Source organism: Hypanus sabinus, chromosome 6 (assembly GCF_030144855.1).
Source record: "Hypanus sabinus isolate sHypSab1 chromosome 6, sHypSab1.hap1, whole genome shotgun sequence".
In the NCBI taxonomy this organism is placed as follows: Eukaryota; Metazoa; Chordata; class Chondrichthyes; order Myliobatiformes; family Dasyatidae; genus Hypanus; species Hypanus sabinus.
Genome location: NC_082711.1, coordinates 170,315,937 through 170,341,396, shown reverse-complemented (window position 1 = coordinate 170,341,396; position 25,460 = coordinate 170,315,937). Strand labels below are relative to the sequence as shown.

Below are 25,460 nucleotides of genomic sequence, written 5' to 3'. Positions count from 1 at the left end.
GAGAGGTGAGAAAAATTAGCAGTCATGATGCCAATAGAGGGAATCATACCTGAAGGCCAAATGAGAGGAAGACACACACCTGCAGGAAAAACATTACCTGACTAAATTGAGCATCATCGTTTCAATGCTAGCCTGCCCGAGGTGCTCTGAACTGCCTTCAGTGTGATTGTCGAGCAGGTTCTTCATAATTGCTATAGTCTGTTCCACAAATGGTGTGTTTGTATCATTCAATAACACCTGTATGAAAATACAGTTCTGTTGTAAGAAGCATTATCACTTTCACTGAAAATACCACGTGCAACCAAATGGGAAAGTGGTGCCCCGAGGCCAAAGAAAATGAATTCATCTGTCACCAAAACCAGAATTGTAGAAAACCAGGTTCTAGGTCATTGATAACTGATCTTCTGCAGGTATTAAAGATCAGCTATAATGTTGCTAACTGGCAGGACAGGATGGAGAGGCTAAGTGATCTACATCTATTCCGAATCCATGCTTTTGCATATTTTGTTTGAATATCACTAATACAGAAAATGAATTTATATCAAACACAAGAGATTCTGCAGATTCCAGAGCAACATACACAAAATGCTGGAGGAACTCAGCAGCAGGTCAGGCAGCGTTATTGTAGGGGAATAAAGAGTTGACGTTTTTGAGCCAAGAACCTTCTTAAGGGCTGGAAAAGAAAGCGAACAAGCTAGGATAAGAAAGTGAGGGGAAGAGAAAGAGTACAAGCTGGCAGGTGATAGCTGAAACCAGGTGAAGGGAAAGATAGATGAAGTGAGAAGCTGAGGCAGGATAGATAGAAGCGGTAAATGCTAAAGAGGAAGGAATCTGATAGGAGAGACAGTAGACCATGGGAGAAAGGGAAGGAGGAGGGGAACCAGAGAAAGGTGATGGACACGTGTGGATCACAGAAGGAGTAAGAGGGAGTAAGCATGGGGAATAGGAAAAAAAGAGAAGGGAGAAGGGGGGGGGGGGATAAGTATTCACATATTAGAGAAATCAGTGTTCATTCCAGCAGGTTGGAATTTAGCCAGACGGAATATGAGATGTTGCTTCTCCAACCTGAGAACTTATATCAAGTGTATCTAACTGGTTTTTAATTCAATTTTCCCACCACCCACCCTTTCCCATCCACAACAGCACAAACTTGCATAACACATTGTGGCAGGTCTTGAGCACATTTCATCTCAATTCCATAGCCGAGAAACAGTGATGAGGATTAAGTAGATTTGCTTGGATACCCACCTGGCCTTGCAAGTCAAAAAACCTGCTGATGCAATTTTTCAGCTTGTTGAAGAGCATGGGGTAAAGTACGGGACTGAGCTCCAGTCCGACTAGGTCTTTAATATTAGTCCTGATCTGGAGCCCTACTTTCTCATGATTGCACACCATCAACGAGAGCAGTCGGTCCAAAAACTTGCTGACCGGAGTCTCTGTATTTCCTTCAGTCGAAACCATGGATATCATGGAACCCTTCCTTTCAGTGATTGGCCCCATGGGAGGGCTGTAAGTGACTAAGCCTGAGTTCGTGCGATGCTGGAGACAGACCCCTCCTATTGCACACAAGAAGCCTGTCATGTTAATCCATTCCTGTAGCGAGTCAGTGTCCGACAGGTCTATCGAGCCACCACTTACATGTGACATCCGGCGCTTAACAATCGTCTTATGAAGACTTTCTGATACCTAAAGGTGGAAGCACGTCAGTACATATTAAGACAGATTAAATATTATGAAGGATTATTCTTCATGCACAACAGAACTACTTAAGAAAATAGCTTCCTTAAAATATTATAAATTAAGATTGATTAAAATGAGTTTTATTTGTTGCATGTACAACAAAACATAGAGTGAAATGCGTCACTTGTATCTACAACCAACACAGTGCAAGGATTGTGCTGGGGGCAGTTCACAGATGTCTGCCACCAACACGTCATGCTCACAACTCACTAGCCTTACATCTTTATAATGCGGGAGGAAATCAGAGCACCTAGAGGAAACCCATGATGTCACAGGAAGAACACAGAAACTCCTTACAGTCACTGGTGGGAACTGCACCCCAATCAGTGATGACTGGCGCAGTAAAGTTTTGTCTAACTCCTACAGTACAGCACCACCTGTAATTCAAGTTACAGAAGAAAAGCACGGACAGAATCAGACAGAAACTTGTGGGTTTGTTGCTAAACTAATTCAGACAGTACTGATATAACAGGCATATTCATAGGCAGCCAGGCGCCGGTAAATAATGCTTTTATTAACTGTCATTGACAGTTCTAAACCCGTTTGCGAAGGTGGGGGGAAGGGGTGGGTGGGTGAGGGGGTCAGCAACCCCATCCTGTAAAAACCAAGAGAAATGCCAAAAGAAAGCTCCGAAGACCTCATACCTGGGAGAGGAAGGAACGTCACCTAGAAGAAGTACGATGAGCTACACCTGGGGGAAATGAGAAAGACTGGCCTAAGACGCAGGACTCTGGCGAGCTGCTGTCTGTGTCCATGCCCCTGCAGGGATGATGGGCTTAAGAACCAGAAGGGTTTACATTGGGATCTCAGCTTATATCAGCTAAATCCCAGAATCAGATTGCTTATTACTTACTATAAATGAAAGCAAGTTTATAGTTGAAATTAAATGTGGGAGGCCAGTGAATCACAAAGCAGAGACACAAAGCCTAACAGAAACTCTCTACAAGCCCATGCTATTACAGGGAAGATTCTCACATGGATAAAGCAGTGGCTGATTGGCAGCTGGCAAAGAGTGGGAATAAAAGGAGCCTTTCCTGGCTGACTGCTGGAGACTAGTGGTGCTCCACAGGGGTCTGCTTTGGGACCGATTTTTTTTTACATTATATGCCAATGATTTAATGATTTGGATGATGGAATCGATGGCTTTGTTGCAAAGGTTGCAGACAATATGAAGATAGGTGGAGGGCAGATAGTTCTGAGGAAGCAGAGAGGTTACAGAAGGATTTAGACAGATTAAGAGAATGGGCAAAGAAATGCCAGATGGATTACTGTTTTGGGAAGTGTAAGGCCATGCACTTTGCTAGAAGAAATGAAAGGATTGACTACTTTCTAAGTGGAGAGAAAATACAAAAAACTGAGGCACAAAGGGACTTGCGAGTTCTTGTGCAGGATTCCCTAAAGGTTAGTTTGCAGGTTGAGTCTGTGGTGAGGAAGGCATTGTTAGCATTCACTTCGAGAGGATGAGAATGTAAAAGCAAGCATGTAATGTTGAGACTTTATAAAGCTCTGGTGAGGTCTCACTTGGAGTACTGTGAGCAGTTTTGGGCCCCTCATCTTAGAAAGGATGAGCTGAAACTGGAGAGAGTTCAAAGGAGGTTCACAAAAATGATTCCAGGATTGAATGGCTTGTCATATGAAGAGCGTTTAATAGCTCTGGGCCTGTATTCACCGGAGTTCTGAGAGTGAGGGATGACCTTAATAAAACCTATTGAATGGTGAAAGGTGTTGATAGAGTGAATGTGTAGTGGGAGAGTGTAAGCCCAAAGGACACGGCCTCAGGATAGAGGGGCATCCTTTTTAAAAAAGAGATGAGGAGGAATTCAGCCAAAGAGTGGTGAATCTATGTCATTCTTTGTTGCGGGCAGCTGTGGAGGCCAAGTCTTTATGTATATTTAAAGCAGAGGTCGACAGCTTCCTGACTGGTCAGGACACAAAGAGATACGGGGGAAGGCTGCAAACCGAGGCTGAGAGGGAATTTCCTTCAGCCGTGAGGAGAGCTGACTTGATGGACCAAACAGCCTAATTCTGCTTCAATATCTTACAATCTTATGATATAAGCCAAAGGAAAAAAGAAAAGCAGGTGCATTTTCATGTAGAGGTATACTCCAGATAAAAGAATATCTGATAATAATAATAAACACTGTTTTGCTAAATTGATTAAGGAACATAGAAAGCACTACAGTACAGTGGAGTCGCTGAGAATGATGCTAGGCTGATTTTTAACTTACAAGATAAACTTAACCCTTCCATTTTTCTATCATTCATGTGCTTATCTAAGAGACTGTTAAATGCTCCTAATGTATTTGCCTCTCCCATCACCTCGGCAGCACATCCCATGTACCCACCACTCTCTGTAAAAGACCTACCTCTGGCATCCTCTGCTATACTATCATCCAATCACCATCGCCAACCAGGGAAAAAGGAGTTGGAGAAAAAAAATAGGAAGAAAGTATTTTGTGTCCGGGATTCGAAAACTAAATTACAGAATCAGAATCAGGTTTAATATCACTAGCATATGCTGTGAGATCTGTTGTTTTGCAGTGGCAGAACAGTGCAATGCATAATAATAGAAAAACTATAAATTACAATAAGAAATACATATAAAAATTAATTAAGTAGCACAAAAAGCAAGCAAAAATAAGAAAAATAAACATCAGAACATAATCAAAATGGCCCATAAAAAGTGTAGAAATACAAAAATATATTACAGCAGTTCTTCAGAGCAAATATTTGGTGAAGATGTTATTAGGAAAGAGTACCTAACTTTGTCAAGGGTATGCTAGTTTAGTACTGTGCTCTACTGATCTATGTAAGTATCCTATTTGATAACTATTTAGATTCTGATACTATGAGGCTTCATCAATATATGATTTTATTTGACCAAACCTTCACCAGTTGGTTTGTAACAATACAGTGGATTCCCGTTAATTGGGACATATCAGGACCAGTACATTTCAGCCCAATTAAGCAGCTGCTTCAATTGACCGAAATTTAGCTAAAAGGGTATAAAAAAGCCAAACCTCTATTTAAATGTGTAACAAATTATTTAATTAATATATTTAAATGATAAACAGAACAATTTAGAACACTACCTTCAAGACTATAAAACCATGCATTAGTTTGCAATAGCTATCGATCGAGGAATTAATCTAGAGAACCTTGTTATGTTCTTTTAATTGACTATAACCTCAATAGCTTCAATAACCACAGTTAACGCTGCTCGACAAACCAGTGACTACCACAGGCGCAGTACCCATGGTCGACCACGACCAACGGGGGCCACATAAGCTGACAAAATCAGTGCAAACACTTAGGGTAGACAATGGACTGTCGCATATAATCCTTCCGTTGACTGCATTTTCCAGATCTTCATTTTCATTGTAAAGTTCAAAATGATTGTCAATACCTTCATGTTCTTCATAGTTCCTAACTTGTTGACATAGTGAAATCGTTCCATTTTCACTCCCAGCCATTTCTGGCATCTCCAAGCCTGAATGCTTGAAACCGCAGTGGGCAAAACAGTATTGAGTTGACTTAATGCTTACTAACAGTGACAAAAATCACTGCTTTTTGAACACAAACATAAACAACTGTCATTTAAGAACTGTTTGCTCTAAGCAGGGTGTAGTGTCTAAAAGTCACGCAACTGCATGTGACTGACATTAATTAGAAGACATTTGGCAACAGTATCTTGCCCCAATTAAGCAGCATCGTGTCCCAAATAAATGAAGGAAAGCCCGCTTATTTTTGAGCTGTCCCAAATCAGTGGCTGCCCTGATTACCCGATGGCCCAATTAACCAGAATCCACTGTATTTCATTTCAATTTTTCACTTTAAGCACATGATAATCACACGGAGTTGAAAAGGGAGCATTTCAATTTTCATGGTCCAGTTAGTGCTGGAAATGAGTAGAGAAAATGTATTAGAACAAAAATTATGCTTTTGCCAATTTCTCCACAACTTTTAAAAAGATCATGAGTTATCTGAAAAAGCAGAATAAAACAATCCTGTCATTTGATAACTTACCAAAATTGATTATATGATATCTTATGACTGCTTGGATTTCTTTAATGAAAATTTGGCCTTCCAAGTTTATGAATAAAAGCAGACACATCAATAACCATTCTGTTGTCATGAGAATATTAAGAACACCAAACTACAAATAACTAATCTAAAATATTAACCTAAAACACCTAAAAATAGTACTACACCAATCTTTGCCTCAATCCTTAGGGCCTACAATTGCCGCTGAAATCAATGGTGTCTTGGAGCACGTTCCAAATATGTCCTGAGGCGGGATCAGAGGTGCAAATCCCCAGCAAAACGCCAGGTGTCTCCGCAGGACTGGTGCAAAATGATAATTACATTTTCTATGGCAAGCCTTAGATTTTCACATGACTCTGGGATGCAATTTCAGATCTGCCAGCAAGCGCTAGGGAGGACCAGCTCATCATCTTTTGCTCTGTTTGGAGAGTTATGTGCTCGTGAACTCGGAATGTTTCTGATGGGTCTGGAAACATTGTTTGGCTTTAGGCATCTGTGTTAACAGGAAGCATTTATAAACAAATTCAAAATGTTACAGATGGTGGATATCTAACAGATGATCAGTGAGTGCAGAAGATACTCAGGTCATCTGGAGAATGGGGAAAATCTCTCTCTCCACAGATTATACCTCACCCAATATTTTTTGTTCTTATTCAAATCTAGTTTCCTATGCCACAAAAAAATTAAAATATCAAGCATATTCTAATGCCGCAACGTTTCAGTATATATGCCTACCCATTCCATTACTGAGACTGATGCCCAACTACTGATGGCCATGGCACAAGAGTCTTTCTGTATCATGCTTTCAAACTGACTTACCTGTCCATCCTCAATCTTGGTTTTTGGATAATTCAGAATTAACTTGGTAGCGTGCTCCCATTTTGTGTGTGTGTCTTCCCAGGCCTATAAAGACAAAATAGCAGAAGTTTGCGTGGGGAAAAGGAAATGGTGCAAATGTAGAACATATGGCCCACTTGTCAATATCCAAATTTGGCTGTCACAGATGGGAACAGAGGCTCCATTTGTTTTGAACAAAGCTGAATGTCGTTAAGTTTTATTTACAAATACCAAATACTACAGTATGCATTTCAGAAAAAACATAGTTAACGTAACAGAGATTTTGTAGGTTTAACATTCCGTGGTCTTTGCATTTGTGGCAGAGTATACATAATTTGGATCCTTAACTAATTAATCTTCTATTACTAAAGCTAACACAGCTGGGGACAGTTCTCTAGATGATTACATCACGGTCACGCTATGTTGGCGCAGAAATCTGTGCCAACACTTGTGGGTTGCCCCCAGCACATCCTTGGGTCTATTGGTTTTTCATGCAAACGATGCATTTCACTGTATGTTTTGATGTACAGTACATGTGATAAATCCAAATCTATAATCTGAAACTGATTACATTAGATTCAAACTGGACATATAGCCCTGGCCAACTGTGGCACCCATCTAAATTAATACTATTTGTCTCTTGCCCTCTATTCCCAGCCTGTTCAAGTGTCTATCTAAATGCCCCTTAAATGTTGTTAATGTATCTGCTTCTAGCACCTCCCTTAATAGTGCATTCGAGTGACCTACTGCCCCCCATATTAACAAAAATCTTGCCCTGCAAACCTTTAACAACTTTCACCCACTCAACTTAAATTTATTATCTATCACATTTTCATTTCCACACTACGGGACAAAAAAATCTACCCTCTATACTGTAGGTCTTTGGTAATTTAATATATTACTATCAGGTCACCCCTGAGCCTCCTACATTACAGAGAAAAAAATCCAAGTGGACTTAACCTTTTCTTGTAGCTTATACATTCCAAACTAGGTAACCTCTTCTGCACCCAGAGACTGCAGATCCGACCTGAAGTGTTGTAAACAGACTGTACACAATATTCCAAATGTGGCCTTAGCAAAATCCTATCCAGCTGCAACATGACCTTTCAACTTTAATATTAATTGCTACAACCAATGAAGACGATTGATACATCATCACTGGTTGCTTCTACCCATTCAAGTAAGCAGGAGCCTTTGGTATACGCTGATTAACATTAGCAACTGCAGTTACTGTTCACTTCTATGATAATACACCATTCGCCAAACTTCACTGAGGAATTCAGCACGAAGAGAAGGCAATGAAAGGAAAAACCAAGAGAAAGCCAAATGACTCATCCTAAATTTTGAGACAAGTACTACAATTTGCAACTGCTTAAGCATCACTTGTCAAAATGCCAACCATCAGATGGAACGTGCACAATAGAAAAGGGCATTTTTGCATCTTTAACAAATTAAGGCCAAAGTATCTCAAGGTTTACCTCAGTGTTGCCTGCTGTTGGATGCTCTATCCTCCTCAACAATGCCATCACCCGCTTTTGAAGAGCTGCCCGCCCTGTAGAATGGAATTAACAAAAATAAAACACATGAACAGAAACTTGGAGACAAGGAGCCATCAACTGTGATCAAGATCCATTTGTTTAACAGCTTCCAAATGAGAAGCACAACATTCTATGTTAACTCCTCTGAGGTGCTGTGGTGTGAGTGTGATATTGGGACTTTCGAGTTCCAACTCATTAGCACTGAAAGCAGAAAGAAGAGCAAGTCTTCAAAAGGATAACAAGAACAAAATATCACTTCAAAATTTGACTGGCCAGACTGGAATTCGAGGTGAGCAGTTCTGGTTTCAAATCCAGCAGGCTCCCTGCAGGCTTTCCATTTATGTCTAGCTAGCAAATCAGCCTCATAAAAAAAGACAAAATGCTAAATTAGACTTGCTATTTGCCTTCACACACATTACATAAGGATAGTTCTAGTTGAAAATATAGATGTTATAATAGGGGAGCCTAAAGGTTCATTTCACACCGAACCTGTACTATAAAATCAAATCCTGTCCAACACCACCTCCCAATCTCAGGAGCTATTTCAATCCCTGCTTTCCATTTCCATTCTGTAGCCAGCTTAATTATTATGCTAAATGTTCCACTTTTGACATTTTAGCCATGATTTTGCAACACAGTAACTTTCTCATGGACTTGGTCTACTTTTTGCTACTTCAAAAATTTCCAAAAGGTTGATCCTTTAGCTTTAAAAGGTGCACCAACATTAGAGGACACTGGAGAGGAATGATTTCTCATCAACTCCAGAATCTGCCCAACAAAAGTGTTTGCTAAACACTTAAATTCAACAGACATTAGGAAACGCAATTTCGCCTGACCTACATTTTCCTTCAACATCTACTGCACCAATCCACCTAACCAAAACAAGCCCAATAATTGGGACATGAAAAACACATTAATAAACTATTGTAGCGGTATGCTACAAGCAGCGCTAAAATTACGACACGGAGTCGGTAACTGCAGTCGAAGGAAAAACTTTATTCGAAAACTTCAGCCTCACTTTTAAGCCTCTGTCAACCGGCCCCCCATGGCGAAGAGGCTCCAAAGCTCTGTGCTCGCAAACCCCCGTAGGCTATCTAATTGTGAGTCGGTTCGGATACGCTAGGAAATGAGGCGCTACATAACCCCCCCCCAGAACCGGCGATACACCCCCCAATGTCCACAGCCTGGGCCAGAACCTGCTTGGGAGGTCGGCCTCTGCGCCGAGGCGCCGGAAACTCGGCCGGTTGCGCCAGGTCCACATGGGCCGGCTTGAGGCGGTCCACCGTGAAAACCTCCTCCTTCCCCCCAACGTCCAGCACGAACGTGGACCCGTTGTTCCGGAGCACCGTAAACGGCCCCTCGTATGGCCGCTGCAGCGGTGGCCGATGCCCGCCCCTTCGTACAAACACAAACTTACAGTTCCGTAGGTCTTTGGGTACGCAGGTCGGGTGCCGCCCATGCTGTGAAGTGGGTATGGGGGCCAGGTTACCGAGCTTCTCGCGAAGTCTGCCCAGGACTGCAGCGGGTTCTTCCTCTTGCCCCCTCGGGGCTGGTAGGAACTCCCCGGGGACGGCCAGGGGCGCGCCGTATACCAACTCGGCCGACGAGGCGTGCAGGTCGTCCTTGGGCGCTGTGCGGATGCCGAGAAGGACCCAGGGAAGCTCGTCCGCCCAGTTGGCTCCTCGCAGGCGGGCCATGAGGGCCGACTTCAGGTGACGGTGGAAACGCTCCACTAGCCCGTTCGACTGTGGGTGGTAGGCAGTGGTGTGGTGCAGCTGAGTCCCCAAAAGGCTGGCCATAGCTGACCACAGGCTGGAGGTGAACTGGGCGCCTCTGTCGGAGGTAATGTGGGCTGGTACACCAAAGCGGGATATCCAGGTGGCGAGCAGGGCTCGGGCGCAAGATTCGGAGGTGGTGTCGGTGAGCGGGACCGCCTCTGGCCATCTTGTGAACCGGTCCACGATAGTCAGGCGGTAACGCGCTCCGCGCAACACTGGCAGGGGGCCCACGATATCCACATGAATGTGGTCGAAACGCCGGTGGGCGGGATGGAACTGCTGCGGTGGGGCTTTGGTGTGCCGCTGAACCTTGGCCGTCTGGCAGTGCATGCACGTTCTGGCCCATTCACTGACCTGTTTGCGGAGACCGTGCCAAACGAACCTGCTGGAAACCAGCCGGACAGTTGTCCGGATGGAGGGATGCGCCAAGTTATGAATGGAGTCGAAAACACGTCGCCGCCAGGCTGCGGGGACGACTGGACGGGGCTGGTCGGTGGCGACGTCACAGAGTAGGGTCCTCTCACCTGGGCCCACGGGGAGGTCCTGGAGCTGCAAACCAGAGACTGCAGTCCTGTAACTCGGAATCTCCTCATCTACCTGCTGTGCCTCTGCCAGTGCCTCAAAGTCTACCCCTTGGGAAAGGGCATGAACGGTAGGGCGAGAGAGCGCATCCGCCACGACATTGTCCTTACCCGAGACGTGCCGGACATCCGTTGTGTATTCAGAGATGTAGGACAGGTGGCGTTGCTGGCGGGATGACCAGGGGTCGGATGCTTTCGTAAACGCAAAGGTAAGCGGTTTGTGGTCCGTGAACGCGGTGAAGGGCCGACCTTCTAGGAAGTACCTGAAATGCCGGATTGCCAGGTAGAGCGCCAACAGTTCCCGGTCAAAAGCACTGTACTTGAGCTCGGGTGGCCGCAGGTGTTTGCTGAAAAACGCCAGGGGTTGCCAGCGACCTGCGATGAGCTGCTCCAGCACCCCACCGACTGCCGTGTTTGATGCGTCCACTGTGAGGGCGGTAGGGGTGTCCATTCTGGGATGTACTAGCATTGCGGCGTCAGCCAAAGCTTCCTTCGTTTGAACGAAAGCGGCGGCGGACTCCTCGTCCCAGGTAATGTCCTTGCTCGGACCCGACATCAGGGCGAACAGGGGGCGCATGATCCGGGCAGCTGAAGGGAGGAAGCGGCGGTAGAAATTGACCATACCTACGAATTCCTGAAGGCCTTTGATCGTGGTGGGTCGGGGGAAGTGGCGGACCGCATCTACCTTAGCGGGCAGAGGGGCTGCCCCGTCTTTAGTAATCCTGTGGCCCAGGAAGTCAATGGTATCAAGTCCGAACTGGCATTTGGCAGGGTTGATTGTAAGACCGTACTCACTCAGTCGGGCGCAGAGTTGACGGAGGTGGGACAGATGCTCCTGACGACTGCCGCTGGCTATGAGGATGTCATCCAAATAGATGAACGCGAAGTCCAGGTCCCGTCCCACCGCGTCCATTAACCGCTGGAACGTCTGTGCGGCATTCTTCAGGCCGAACGGCATGCGGAGGAACTCGAAGAGGCCAAACGGGGTGATGAGAGCCGTTTTGGGGACGTCGTCAGGATGCATCGGGATTTGATGGTACCCTCGGACAAGGTCGACCTTGGAGAAGATCCGGGCGCCGTGCAGGTTTGCCGCAAAGTCCTGAATGTGCGGCACAGGGTAGCGGTCCGGTGTGGTAGCCTCGTTCAGCCTGCGGTAGTCGCCGCACGGTCTCCAGCCCCCCGTCGCTTTGGGCACCATGTGCAGGGGGGAAGCCCAGGGGCTGTTGGACCGCCGGATGATCCCCAATTCCTCCATTCTCTGGAACTCCTCCTTCGCCAGTCGGAGCTTGTCCGGGGGAAGCCGCCGAGCACGGGCATGGAGGGGTGGTCCCTGTGTCGGGATGTGGTGCTGTACGCCGTGCCTGGGCATGGCTGCTGTGAACTGCGGTGCCAGAACCGATGGGAACTCCGCCAGGACCCTGGTGAAGTCGTTGTCGGACAGTGTGATGGAGCCGAGGTGAGGGGCTGGCAACTGGGCCGCGCCCAGGGAGAACGTCTGAAAGGTCTCGGCGTGTACCAGTCTCTTCCTGGGCAGGTCAACCAGCAGGCTGTGAGCTCGCAAAAAATCCGCACCCAGAAGCGGTTGGGCTACGGCGGCCAGTGTGAAGTCCCACGTGAACTGGCTGGGGCCGAACAGTAGCTGCACCTGACGGGTGCCATAGGTCCTTACTGTGCTGCCATTCGCGGCCCTCAGGGGGGGACCCGGTGCCCTGCTGCGGGTGTCGTAACTCGTCGGAGGTAAAACGCTGATCTCAGCCCCAGTATCGACCAAAAACCGGCGTCCCGACCTTCTATCCCACACATACAGGAGGCTATCCCGATGGCCAGCCGCCGTAGCCATCAGCGGCGGCTGGCCCTGGCGTTTCCCGGGAACTTGCAGGGCGGGCGGCAACAGCGGGCTTCTGCGCCCCACCGCTGGTGGTAGAAGCACCAGTGGTCATTGGGCCGGGGGTTAGTGGGCTCTGCGGCCGGGCCTGGACTGGTTTGCTGCCGGGAGCGTGGCTGGGAGATCTGTGCGATGGACGCCCCGCTCACCTTTTTGGCATTCCACAGCAAGTCCGCCCGGGCTGCCACCTTCCGGGGGTCACTGAAATCCGCGTCGGACAGCAGCAGGCGTATGTCCTCGGGCAGCTGCTCCAGGAATGCCTGCTCAAACATGAGGCCTGTGTGTCCCTCGGCCAGAGACAACATCTCATTCATTAAAGCCGATGGAGGTCTGTCGCCCAAGCCATCCAGGTGCAGTAAACGGGCAGCCCGCTCGCGCCGTGAGAGTCCGAAAGTCCTGAGGAGCAGGGCTTTGAATTCCGTGTACTTGCCGTCTGCCGGGGGCGACTGTACGAACTCCGCGACCTGGGCAGCTGTGTCCTGGTCGAGGGAGCCCACCACGTAGTAGTAGCGGGTGTCTTCTGAGGTGATCCGGCGAACGTGGAATTGGGCTTCGGCTTGCTGGAACCATAGGTCCGGGCGCTGTGTCCAGAAACCCGGCAGTTTCAACGAAACCGCATGAACAGAGGCGGCGTCGGTCATTTCTGGTCCAAAAATCGTTTGGACCGTCGGGGTCACCAATTGTAGCGGTATGCTACAAGCAGCGCTAAAATTACGACACGGAGTCGGTAACTGCAGTCGAAGGAAAAACTTTATTCGAAAACTTCAGCCTCACTTTTAAGCCTCTGTCAACCGGCCCCCCATGGCGAAGAGGCTCCAAAGCTCTGTGCTCGCAAACCCCCGTAGGCTATCTAATTGTGAGTCGGTTCGGATACGCTAGGAAATGAGGCGCTACACTATCATTTATTTGTAGGTAAAATGCTGATTCTTAAACTATCTAAAAGCAGAAAATTTTAATTCTTAACCTATCCAAAACCTCCATCAGCCCAACCTCCAACGTAACACCACCACTCCCAATTTCAATTGCTGGCAGAGAAAATCTCATTCTTGCCACACTGCCTCAAATTTCAAGTAACAACATAGCATTTTCAATGTTAAAAGTAATTTAACATAAAGGATGGCAGAAGATCCAATGGAGTAAGTGTCGGTAATTTTACACAATTTAACGGAATTAGGGTATCAAGTTGAGCTGTAAGTAGACAGTCATTAATCATTAAATCTACCTGTTGACATCATATTGCTGACTGATGCAAACTCCATGAAAGTGTTATAATTCGGGAGGATGCTTTGGACAGGCACATCATCAACTCCACACCTAATATCAGCTTCTTCACAAAGGTGCCGGAAACAGGACATGGACACGAGAACTGCTTCTATGTCGGGACTCCAGAGGAACATGTAGAGTGCCACTTCCAGTTTCGTCTGTGCCTGACGGCAAATGGGGATCCCGCTGCCAAGTGTGGCACTCTCCTGTGCGTGAAACAAAATCAAAGAAATAAACAAAAGAGCTGTGAATTAGTTCAAGCAGATTTTAAAGGTGCAACGATATTCCATGCATATAGCTTCCAAAAAGACTTAATATTCCAAGCACATTATAACAGAATATTAACATTTAATCCAGTTACAGCACAATACAAACATACAGCAAGGCACACTATATTCTTTCACAATTCTATTTTCAGTGTTCACTGATTTTGGGAAATTAGGAATTTATATTAAAAAAATTCTCCATCATAAGTGTGATAAGTGGTCATTGAAAACTACAGCACATTAACAGGCCCTTCAGCCCATCTAGTCCATGCTGAGCTATTAATCTGCCTAGTCCCATCGGCCTGCAGCTGGACCATAGCCCTCCGTACTCTCCCCATTCGTGTATCTATTCAAATTTCTCTTAAATGTTGAACCCGAAGCAAGAATCCATTGGCAGCTCATTCCACACTCTCCCCACCCTCTAAGCTCACCCTCATGTTTCACTCAAACAGTTCACTTCTCACCCTTAACCTATGACCTCTAGTTCTAATCTCACGCAACATCAGTGCTTGCATTTACCCTATCTATACCCCTCATAATTTTGTATGCCTCTTATCAAGTTTCCTCTCATTCTTCTACGTTCCAGGGAATGAAGTTCTAACTTATTCAACCCTTCCTGATAAATTCAGGTCCTCAAGTCCTGGCAACGTTCATATAAATTTTCTCTGTACTCTTTCCATCTTTCCTGTAGGTAGGTAACCAGAACTGGACACAATTCTCTAAATTACAACTCATCAACATCTTATGCATCTTTAACATAACATCCCATTCCTAAGTACTTGGAAATGTTTTGGTGTCTTGACGTGAGGATAGAAAAGGAACAGACTACTTTTACAAGCTCCTACTGAATAAGCACATTATGGATTATGTTTTGTGAAGGAGGTGCAGCAGGTTAGAAGCTCAGAATCAAAAGCCTGAGCAAACTCTTGGCCTTTATAGACAGTAAAATTAAACTATTGAGCAGAATTGAATGACAAATTTAATTTTATTACCTTCTTCCTTAAGGAGGTCAAATAAAATCTATAACAGCTCCCAAAAGTAGTCATACCATTTTTGTTCTGAAAGTGATTTCCAGTTTTGCACCTATCCAGGAGAGCAACCACATTGCTGCTGCAGTTCTGGAACATTTTGCTTGCAAATACTATACCAGGCATTAAAATGAGATCGTTGACAAGACCTGTCATTTTTCCTCTTAACCCTAAAATAAAGTAAATTTACTGCAAATAATAAAAAGAAAAAAAAATAGATGCGGAAAGTCTGAAATGAAAACACAAAATGCTGGAAACACTCAGCAGGTCAGGTAGCATTCAGTTTTGATGCGGCGACTATAAACTGAGATATTAACTTTGTTTGCAGTATGTTAGTTGACTCACTGTTTCCACCATTTTTGTACTTACTTCATTTTACTTTTAACATTTGATGTATCACTCCATTCTAAATCTACGTACTAAAATCAACTTTTTGTTCCATTATGTTTTGTTCTTGTAAGAAATAGTGTTCACTTTATGATTTTCTTGTGAATGCTGCTTACAGTATGTGATGCTTCGTGTCTGTGAGAGGTTTATTGCACATGTGCATATGACAATAAGTTGGACTTCCACCTTTGACTAATAGTAAATCAATTAACATTAACACAGTAGCTGCAAAGAAGTTGACAGTGAGCCTTTATAAAGTTGGCCACTGTCACTGATGGTGCAGTAAAGGAAACAGGCAGATCATCTTGGTGAGTATTGCCTTCAATCCTAGTTATCAGTGTTCATCACTATTGATAATGAGTAACTCATACTTGACTGGGTAAGTAGGGTTATAATAAAATAAAACTGTGTGAAAGGTGAGCAAAGATTACCAATCAGACCCTCAAAAACTACCTCCTCCATCAAATACCATCAACTTATTTACCTAAGTCAATAGAGTTCAAGATAACAATCAAATAGACCTCCTGATGTAGTAAATTTTGTATCCTTAGAATACAGTGAAAGATTACCTACACAGATTACTTAACTTTCCATTACTTAAAACTATCAAACCAATAATCATTATTTTGCAACAAAGATCTACATTTTTACATGTATCAGGCCTTCATTCTTTCACGGGGGTAGGACAATGGTGTATAATTTTCTTTGCCCAAAATAATCGCTAATACATCACAGAAAGTATTACCTTATTCTCCAAAAGAAACTTATTCCGACAAATAAGAATCTCCCGCAACCATTTGAGAACTTCTGTGCTGTTCAGCACCTGATGAGCAATCAATTTCTTACAGATGAAGAACAGAACCTGAGAGCTTTCAACACAAAATAGAGTAATTACGAAAAAAGAGATCAGAATTTCAGATAGATTCTTAGTGCTAGGCAGTTCTACAGGGCTGAGAACTGAAACTGCATGCAGGGATGCCAAGTAATTAGGAAAGCTAATGGAATATTGACATTTTAGTTCACAGACCATTGGCAAAATTACACAAAGTTTTGGTCCCATACTCTAGAAACAACATATCTGCACTGGAGACAGTGCAGGAATAATCCACAAGGTTGACTTAGTGCATGGTATTACAGGAAAGATACTAGCAAGGATAAAAGATTGACTGAGTGGCAGGAAGCAATGATTGAGGGCTATGGTAACCCTAGTTAATTTCAAAAGTAAGTATATGTTTGGCAGAACATTGTGGGCCAAAGGGCCTGTATTGTGCTGTAGGTTTTCTATGTTTCTATGAGTGAGAATAAGAAGGGCCTTTTCTGGTTGGCTGCCAGTGACAAGCAGTGTTCCACAGGAGTCACTTCTTTTCACGCAATGTCAGTGATTTGGATGACGGAATTGATGGCTTTGTGGTCAAGTTTGTGGACGATATGAAGGTAGGCGAAGGGGCAGGTAGCGTAGAGGAAGCAGGAAGTCTGCAGAAGGACTTACACAGATTTGGAGAATAGGTAAAGAAGTGGCAGAGGTAAGCAGTGTTGGGAAGTGTATGGTCATGCATTCTGGTATGAGGAATCAAGGTGTAACTATTTTCAAAGCAGGTAGAAAATTCAAAAATAGATGTAATGCTCAGGCTTTATAAGGCATTAATCAGAGTATTAAGAACAGCTTTAGGTCCTTTAACTAAGAAAGGATGTATTGGCATTGGGGAATGTTATGCTTTGAAACTCCCAAACATAAAACTAATTGAAAGAAAAACACAATGAGATCAGGACAAACGTGTACTCTCTGATATTCTTTAGCGAGGTGAACACATATGACGTGATGGTGTGCTGACATCTGTCATTAATGTACTTTTACGTATGACCTGTAATGAATTATGTGAAAAACAAAGAATGCTTAATCAAACAATATATTTACATTATTACTCAAATGTTACTGAAACATTAAATACAAAATGGAGAGCGCCCAGTGGAGGCTTGCGAGGATGATCCCAGGAACGTCAGGGTTAACGGTGTCAGTGTTTGATGGCTCGAGGCCTGTACTTGCTGGAGTTTATAAGAATGAGTTGGGGGTGGGAGGTGGAAACTCACTGAAAGTTATCAAATACTGAAAGGCCTAAATAGATTGTACATGGAGAGGATGCTTCCTATAGTGGGGCAGCTTTGGACCAGAGGGCACAGCTTCCAATTCGAAGGATGTCCCTTTAGAACAGAGATGAGGAAAATTTTCTATAGCCAGAAGGTGATGAATCGGAGGAATTCATTGCCATCCTTAGACAGCTATGGAGGCCAAGTCACTGGGTATATTTAAAGCAGAGGTTGATAACTTCTTGATTAGTAAGGTTATGGGAAGAAGGCAGAAGAATGTGGCTGAGAGGCATAATAAATTTGCCATGATGGAATGCTGGAGCAGGCTCAATGGGCCAAATGGCCTAATTTAGTTCCTACTGTATGTCTTATGGTCTTACTCACCATTAAAAAAAGTTGGTGCTCCTAACAAACACCAACTTCCACACATGTACTGCATTGTGAAAAAGGAATAGTGACAAAGCAGAATTCGGTATATGAATACACAGAGATTTACCTTATATCCCAGAAAGTTGCTATTGGTGCATCTGGGTTCCATAACCCTATGTTTTCTGGTTGATGAAGAACCAACAAGGCCTAGAAATTGAAATTGTAAGAAAAAATTTATCCCAGAGCAAATAGAAACTTGGCACAATGCCCAAAAATGCTTTTGATCAAATCTCTTTTTTCCAATAATCAATCAACAAATTAATATCTCGAAAGTCATAAATTTTCATTGTAGTAATGTTCTGATAATAGAGCTACTTTTCTTTGGACACGGTGGATTATCTTTCAATTATTTAATTATTTGTGGTTTATATTGCTATATTTTTACACTATTCTTAGTTGGTGCAACTGTAACGAAACCCAGTTTCCCTCGGGATCAGTAAAGTATGTCTGTCTGGATAGATACATCAATTTCAAGATTACCGTTTAAGTATACATAATGTACAAGGAAGGCATTAAATGTTGGAAATGCAAAGTAGTTTTATCGGCAATATGAAAAGATAGTGATATTCTGGATAAAATTCTTCCCCAAAACTGTAAACAAAAGAGAGCAAAATAAAACAGTTTTAATGAAACATCCAATGTGATTGATCAGAAATGAAGCTTTCCTCCTTGCTGACAATCAATATAAGCACACTGCTGTACTCCCTCTCAACAGTCATGAGTGTGAGATTAATCACAGCTTAAATGCCATCTACCAATTCACCATTTTACATCATTACTGTTAGCAAAATCTCAAATGGCAATGAGGAAACCTACAGGAGTGAGATAGATCGCCTGGTTGAGTCATGTCACCTCAATGTATTTACATTCAACATCAGCAAGACCAAGGAGTTGAATGTGGACTTTAGGAAAGGGAAGCTGGAAAAACATACACCATCCTCATTGAGTGGTCAGTGGTAGAATAAGTGAGCAACTTCCTTGGTGTCAGGATCTCTGAGGTTTTATACTGAGCCCAACGCATTGAGAAGGGGCTGTACTTCATTCAGAATTTCAAGAGATTGGGGATCTTACCAAAGAGTCTTATAAATTTCTATAGATATACGGTAGAGAGCATCACTGCCTGGAATGGAAGTTCCAATGTGCAGGATCAATAGTCATAGATTCAGTCAGCTCCATCACAAGCATAACCATCCCCACCATCAAAGAAATCTTCAAAAGGCGGTGCCTCCCAAAGGATAATAAAAGAAGGTTAATGATAATAAACCTGACACTGATTCAGCGTCTGAATTAATGCTCTCACCTCCATGGCTTCCTGTGCTATCTCAGGCATGCTCGTCTGTGGAACCAGCTGAACTAGACCAGTTATCAGCTCAGCAGTGCTGTTCTGGATTTCATGTCCATGCTTCCCTGGATTCTGCACAGCACAAAAATAATTTTTGTAAGTTCAAAAGACGAAATGGAAAACAAAAAAAAAGTAATCTAGCTGTGCGACTTTAACATCCATACAGTAAACATCATTTTGTTTTTAAATTGGCGATCTCATGAACTTGAAACCTGAAGATATTATTTATTCAACAGTTTGCAGGGAATATCTTCATATTGCCACTCAGAGCCTTTAAGGGCTAAGTTACATATTGTAATCAAATTGAATAAAGCCCACAACACATAAGACACTTGAGTATTTGCATTAACTTCAACCAGAAGAAAAATTACTCCGATCATATTTTTTCAAGAATTATGTGACATGATAGAAAATACATACTTTAACTAGGAAATTACAAAAAATGCTTGAATATCATAGAAAGTTTGTCTTAAAATACAAATTCAAGTTTCTTTATATTGTTGTCTTTGCCAGCTATTAGAAGTCATCTCCTGCCATCTATAGTGTTGATGAATCACTATATTGCATCATTAAAACTTACAAATAGCACCAGCAAATTACTAAAATTGGTATTCTTTCTTCCAAACCATTGATCGATATTGTTACCTTTACTAGAATAGATTTGTTAATTGGTCGCAAAATTGTACAGGCTTGACAGTTATAATAAGTCCTTCCAAATTCATCTTCATGGCCCTTCCAACACTTACACTTACATGTAACATAAGCTTTGGGTCTCCGTGAATTAATTTCACAATGGCCAGCAGTAAAAACTTATAACTTCGAGTTTCCGAGTCTGTTGGTTTTTCTTTAAATTTAAGGCTTGTCATTTTTTCCTTGAATGTAAGACTCTGAAATAAATTTTTGAAAAGAGGGAAATGAAAATAAACAAAATAGCTCAGTTGATCATTCTAAATAAAACACTGCTCTTGTTTTGAATGTACCAAAGATTTGATTTGTATGTTAACTCTAGCTTCTATGGACGTACATACATATATGTGTACACAACTTATTAAAAACACTATGTACATTAAAAAACAATTATAAAACAATGAAACAAAATGCAAAACATTAGTAAATGCATGGCAGAAAAGGAGCTGTTTAAATTTAATCAGATTTTTTTTTCAATAATTAAGATTTTATTTGAGAAGGTGAATGCATGCTACGTATTCATACCTAGATAGATTACATTGTGTTTACTAACGTAACTAAGCACAGAAAAGTCAGTGGTCTAATTGCTTTTCTGTGGTAGTTACTATGATTCATACTTACAGCAACAGAAGCCCACTGCCATGCAAAACAGTGACTGGTTGGCGTCTGATCATGTGAGCGACAGCAGCCAATAAGCACAGAAAATAAAGCAGAAGACAAAGCACCACCAATCAATGTCAGAGTAGCCATGTTAAACAGCTGCTACCTAACCGAACAGGTGACACTAAACATATAGTTACAAATGGGTTATGAAATGAAAAATTTTGCATGTTTATAAATGCCCCTTCCCTCCCCATAAACTATATCGGAATGCTCCAATCTACCTATATCCAATGAATTCCACACTCTTAGAAACCTCAGAAAACTGAGTGACAACATTACCTCATCCAATTAATGCATACAACAGAAAAGAAACACTACTATTAACAACTTTCAGTTACGCAACAAACTAAAAGCTCAAAAGGCTCCGTAAGCTTATCCATGTGCTCCCATCTAGTAATAATCCTTTACATGTATTTCTGAAAATAAGTCACTTTTTCTCTCCCTAATCTACAAAGGGGCATCGTGGTCTAAAGCTAAATTTAGCACGATGGGTATTGAAAATCTAAAATACCAGTGATAGACAAGCACAAAAATTTACCTGTTCCATCCAGTTGTGTAGTACCAATTCAACACCAATGTGTAAAAAAGACTACAGTGTAAAACAAACACACACAGAGCAGGTGTCCAATGTGAAAAAACTGTAAACATCAAATATCCATACTACAAGTTATGACAAGGTTAAAAGCTATTGCTCCGATCATTTCCTTCTGTCCAGTAATTCTTATTGCCCAGCTATGGATTATGACAATTTTCAGGGACAATAAAAGATAGGAAAAAATAGATTTGTGTCCAAAAAGCTAAAACACTTGAATGATTTATATACTACTTGGATGAAGCCTTTTATCCTGATCAGTATGAAACAGCTGGTCTGATGAAGACATGATGCATTTCATTTTGTGAAATGATTTAATGGGGGTGAAGCTTCATTCGTCACTTCTGCAATGATCCATGGTCTCTGCAACCAAGTGCAGAAAAATATCCTGACTTACAGATAGTACCTGATTCTCAAACTGCTTCATTGAATGAAGCAGTCAAAGCATCTGCATTTTAGAACGGGAACGTGATCATGTATTTGGAACTAATCAATGCTTTTATTATCATATTTTATAGTTACACTTAAATGCATTATCTTGGCTAAGTGAACTATAAGTTGAGTACTCCTTTTCCGAAAATCCAAAATCCTCCAGAATCCGAAATTTTTTGAGCACTGACATGATGTCACAAATGCAATATTCCACAAGGTGCTGGGAAGGTTTGCAGGTGATGCACAGGTTTCTGTGCACCAGAGCCAGGCCTGAGAAGTGACCTCACATATGCAATGAACAGAAGAACGAAAAATAGAAAAACACTGTGTAAAGTGAAAAATGAAGATCTCAATCTTGTATTGAAAGAATGGATTTGTCAGCATTGGAGTGAACACATGCCGCTTAACGGCACGCTGATCATGAAACGAGCAAAGACCTATCACAACAAAATGAAAATTGAAGGTAATCGTGAATATTCAGCAAAGTAATCGCAGAAATTTGAGAAAAGAAATTCTCTAATCTTTTGTGGTAATAACATGTCTGCAGATCAAGAAGCAACAGAGAAATCCATTAATGAGTTTGCCAGGAACATCGCTGATGAAAATCTAACACAAGAACAAGTCTAATGTTTTTACACTTTACATAAAAACTACAAAAAGTTAAGTACAAATACAATGTACTGTAACCTTTTAATCAAAACAGTTGCAGGTGGAGACTGAAAGCCTGCCATTGTCTGTTGTTATTCAACAGCTAACTCGGGCATTCTCCCGATGCTGATGTGCTGCTGTTGTTACCTTGTACACATTATTTTTATTATATTTATGGTACATAATCATTTTTACTGTTGTACATATATGTGATGCACATATGTATCACACACATGTAAGTATAAGAGGAAGACAGCACATAATTTCAGAGTCAGAAATGATGGCAATCTCAAGCTATCTCCATCATATATTCCAAAATCTGAAAAAATCTGCAATCCAAAACACTTCAGACCCCAAGCATTTCGGATAAAGGGTACTCAACCTGTACCTTGTACTACACTTAATTTCTATTGAACCACACTTTTATAATTTATTTCATGATGGACTTTTGTAACTAAACATTCAGTGCAGTGTGCACTGTCAGGAAATGCCTCATCTTTGACCTCTAGTTAAAAAAAAGAGGCAGCCTTTCATAAATAAAAACTTGTGTCAAACTTTCACAAGAAATTGGCCCAGTTGTTTGCTAAAATGATTAGGGCTTTTTAATGTTGGTTTTAAGATTTTGCTTTAAACAGACTTACACATTTAAAAGAGCAAGAATCATTAACATCTATGCCACTATAGTACAGGTTTGTCTATCCCTATTCAAAAAGGCCCTGCCAAACTAAAACTAAAAATTTTCTCTTCTCTTAAAATTATTATTTCTCTTGTACAAGCCTAATTATACGGAAAACATCTGTAAATATTTACTTTCTGCTGCACCTCCATTTCATTCTTATACAATTCAATAACTGCTACAAAAAAACTGCTGAGATAAAAATCTTCACTTCACAGAAAAAGGAAAATCCAATGACCCATCCAATATTAATTATTTGAAATCTTATTTTCTAACTCTTGCAAATGTGTAAGTTTATACAGTGAATTCTAGTTAATTGGGCCATCTGTTAATCGTGGCAACCACTTATCTGGGACAAGTCTTATAGAACAGAAGCTAATCAGGAAAATAGCTGCATTACCTTTGTTTATTTGTGACACTCTGCCAGTTAATTGGGGCAAGAGACTATTGCTAAAGCTCCTAACTACCATCGGTCATGGGCACTGTGTGGCCATTAGATATTGCACCGTGCTCAGAGCCAACAGTTTTTAAATACCATCAGTTGCATGTGTTGGTGTTCAAAAATCAGCGATTTTTGTCTTTTGTCACTGACAGCTGGTGAGAAATAAGCATTAAGACAACACAGAACTGTTTTGCTCACTCCCTTTTCAAGCACTCAGGCTTGGAAATGCCAGAAATGGCCAGAAGTGAAACAGAAGTGATATCACTACTTCAACAAATTAGGAACTATGAAGAATTGAAAGGTACTGACAATGATCTTGAATGATGCAATGAAAATGAAGATTTGGAGGATGCAATCGTCAAAAACTTTGTATGAAAGCAGTCCAATATCTGCTTGAAATGTCTGATTTTGTTCTTTTACAGTCAATCAAAAGAACACAACAGCATACTCTAGATGAATTCCTCTCTCAATAACTTTTAGGAACTAATACATAGCTTTATAGCACTGTATTGGTAGTGTTCTGATTTGTTCTGTATTTCATTTAAATACATAATTTCTTACTCACTTAAATGGCTGTTTTTTTTTATATCTTTTTAACTATTTCCATGAAACTTCGGCTAATTGGAGAAGCCAAAACATAACAGGTTCTCAACGTGTCCTAATTAACCAGAATCCACTGTATATATATTTGTGAAGGCATGGTTCAAAAAAAATTATGCTAGAAACTATATCTCAGACAAACAGATATGAAAAAACTGCAGAAATGGTATAATGGAAACATTCAAATAATCCAACAAGGTACCAATTAATAGGCATACCGTTGTCAAACGCAAGGGAGTGTGTGTGCTGCAACTCTGCATCACCCTATTCAGAGTTTCGGCCAACATGCCTCTGAGCTCTCCTGAGTAACAGTACACGGCATCGATCTTGGGCCACCAATCAACTGCAGACTTAAGATGCAAGGAATAGAAAAAATAAAACATGAGACACATTTCATTTAAACATACTCCAATTCAATGATCTGGCATCTATTCAAAGTAAATTGAGTGTTAATATACCATTCCATTACCATCCAGAAGAGGGCAGAGAGTTTGCACACCTTGAAATCCCATGTTCCATGCAGAATTCTATAACATATCATTCTATCTTCAGAGAATTTAAAGTTCAAAGGCTCAACGTAAATTCATTAACAAAGTACAAATATGCCACCTTATCATACGCTATGAGTATATGATTACATATGCTATCAGTAAAAAACTACTGATGCCATATTATTTGCAATTTTGAGCAGCAAGCATCCTGCCCTTTAAGAACTGGGAGTGGACTAACATTACAAAGAAAACCAGTGGCCAGAATTGGATCAAGCTCGAGTGAAACTCAGATCACAGTGATGAAATACAAAACATTCTACCTAATTTTGTACCAAGCAGCACTATGTGAACTTTGTCAATAGATGCCAGGAACTGATGCAGCCCACTAATTTAACATGAATGCAGCTTTGTGTAGAAATTTGTCAAATAGATAATTTTTTTTTAATTACATAATTGAACTTCACTGATGTGCGATAAACCATCCTTCAAGTCTCCAACGGTTAAGACATGGCAAACATTATTTCGTTTATATTCAAACTTTCCTGTCACATGATTATGTTTTTGAAAGCTATACAAAAGCCAAGAGCCAACTGTATACTGTAAAAGTTAATGCATGGTGAGACTGCACCTGGAGTATTGTGAGCAGTTTTGGGCCCTTTATCTAAGAAAGGGTGTGCTGGCACAGGGGAAGGTCCAGAGGACGTTCACAAGAATGGTCCCCATGAATGAGATGGTTAATGTATGAGGAGCATACGATAGCACTGGGCCTATATGTGCTGGTGTTCAAAAGACTGAGGGGAGATTCTCAATGAAACCTATTGAATATCGAAGGGCCTAGATCAGGGGTCGGCAACCCGCGGCTCCAGAGCCGCATGCAGCTCTTTGATCTCTGTGCTGCGGCTCCCCGTGGTTTGTTAGTTTTTGAAATGTGATTCGAAATTTGAAGATTATGGTGATCTTGTACAATCTAAAAACGTTGTGGAGACCCCATTTCCTGGCACATCCGAACCGGCTCACAATTAGCCA

General features: G+C 42.0%; 1 protein-coding gene across 10 annotated transcripts in view; it reads right to left on the bottom strand.

Annotated features, from left to right (window-relative positions):
• The window catches only part of nf1a (neurofibromin 1a), a 357,260-nt gene that overhangs the window by 211,710 nt on the left and 120,090 nt on the right, over window positions 1-25,460 (bottom strand). For all 10 annotated transcript variants that reach the window (XM_059973505.1, XM_059973509.1, XM_059973507.1 and 7 more), the window contains exons 12-21: window positions 24,162-24,293; window positions 19,956-20,090; window positions 19,162-19,275; window positions 17,929-18,008; window positions 16,093-16,216; window positions 13,626-13,872; window positions 8,100-8,173; window positions 6,604-6,687; window positions 1,249-1,686; window positions 98-237 (exon numbers count right to left, since the gene is read on the bottom strand). In XM_059973505.1, the coding sequence (XP_059829488.1) occupies window positions 98-237; window positions 1,249-1,686; window positions 6,604-6,687; window positions 8,100-8,173; window positions 13,626-13,872; window positions 16,093-16,216; window positions 17,929-18,008; window positions 19,162-19,275; window positions 19,956-20,090; window positions 24,162-24,293 (1,568 nt within the window). The remainder of the gene's footprint in view (window positions 1-97; window positions 238-1,248; window positions 1,687-6,603; window positions 6,688-8,099; window positions 8,174-13,625; window positions 13,873-16,092; window positions 16,217-17,928; window positions 18,009-19,161; window positions 19,276-19,955; window positions 20,091-24,161; window positions 24,294-25,460) is intronic.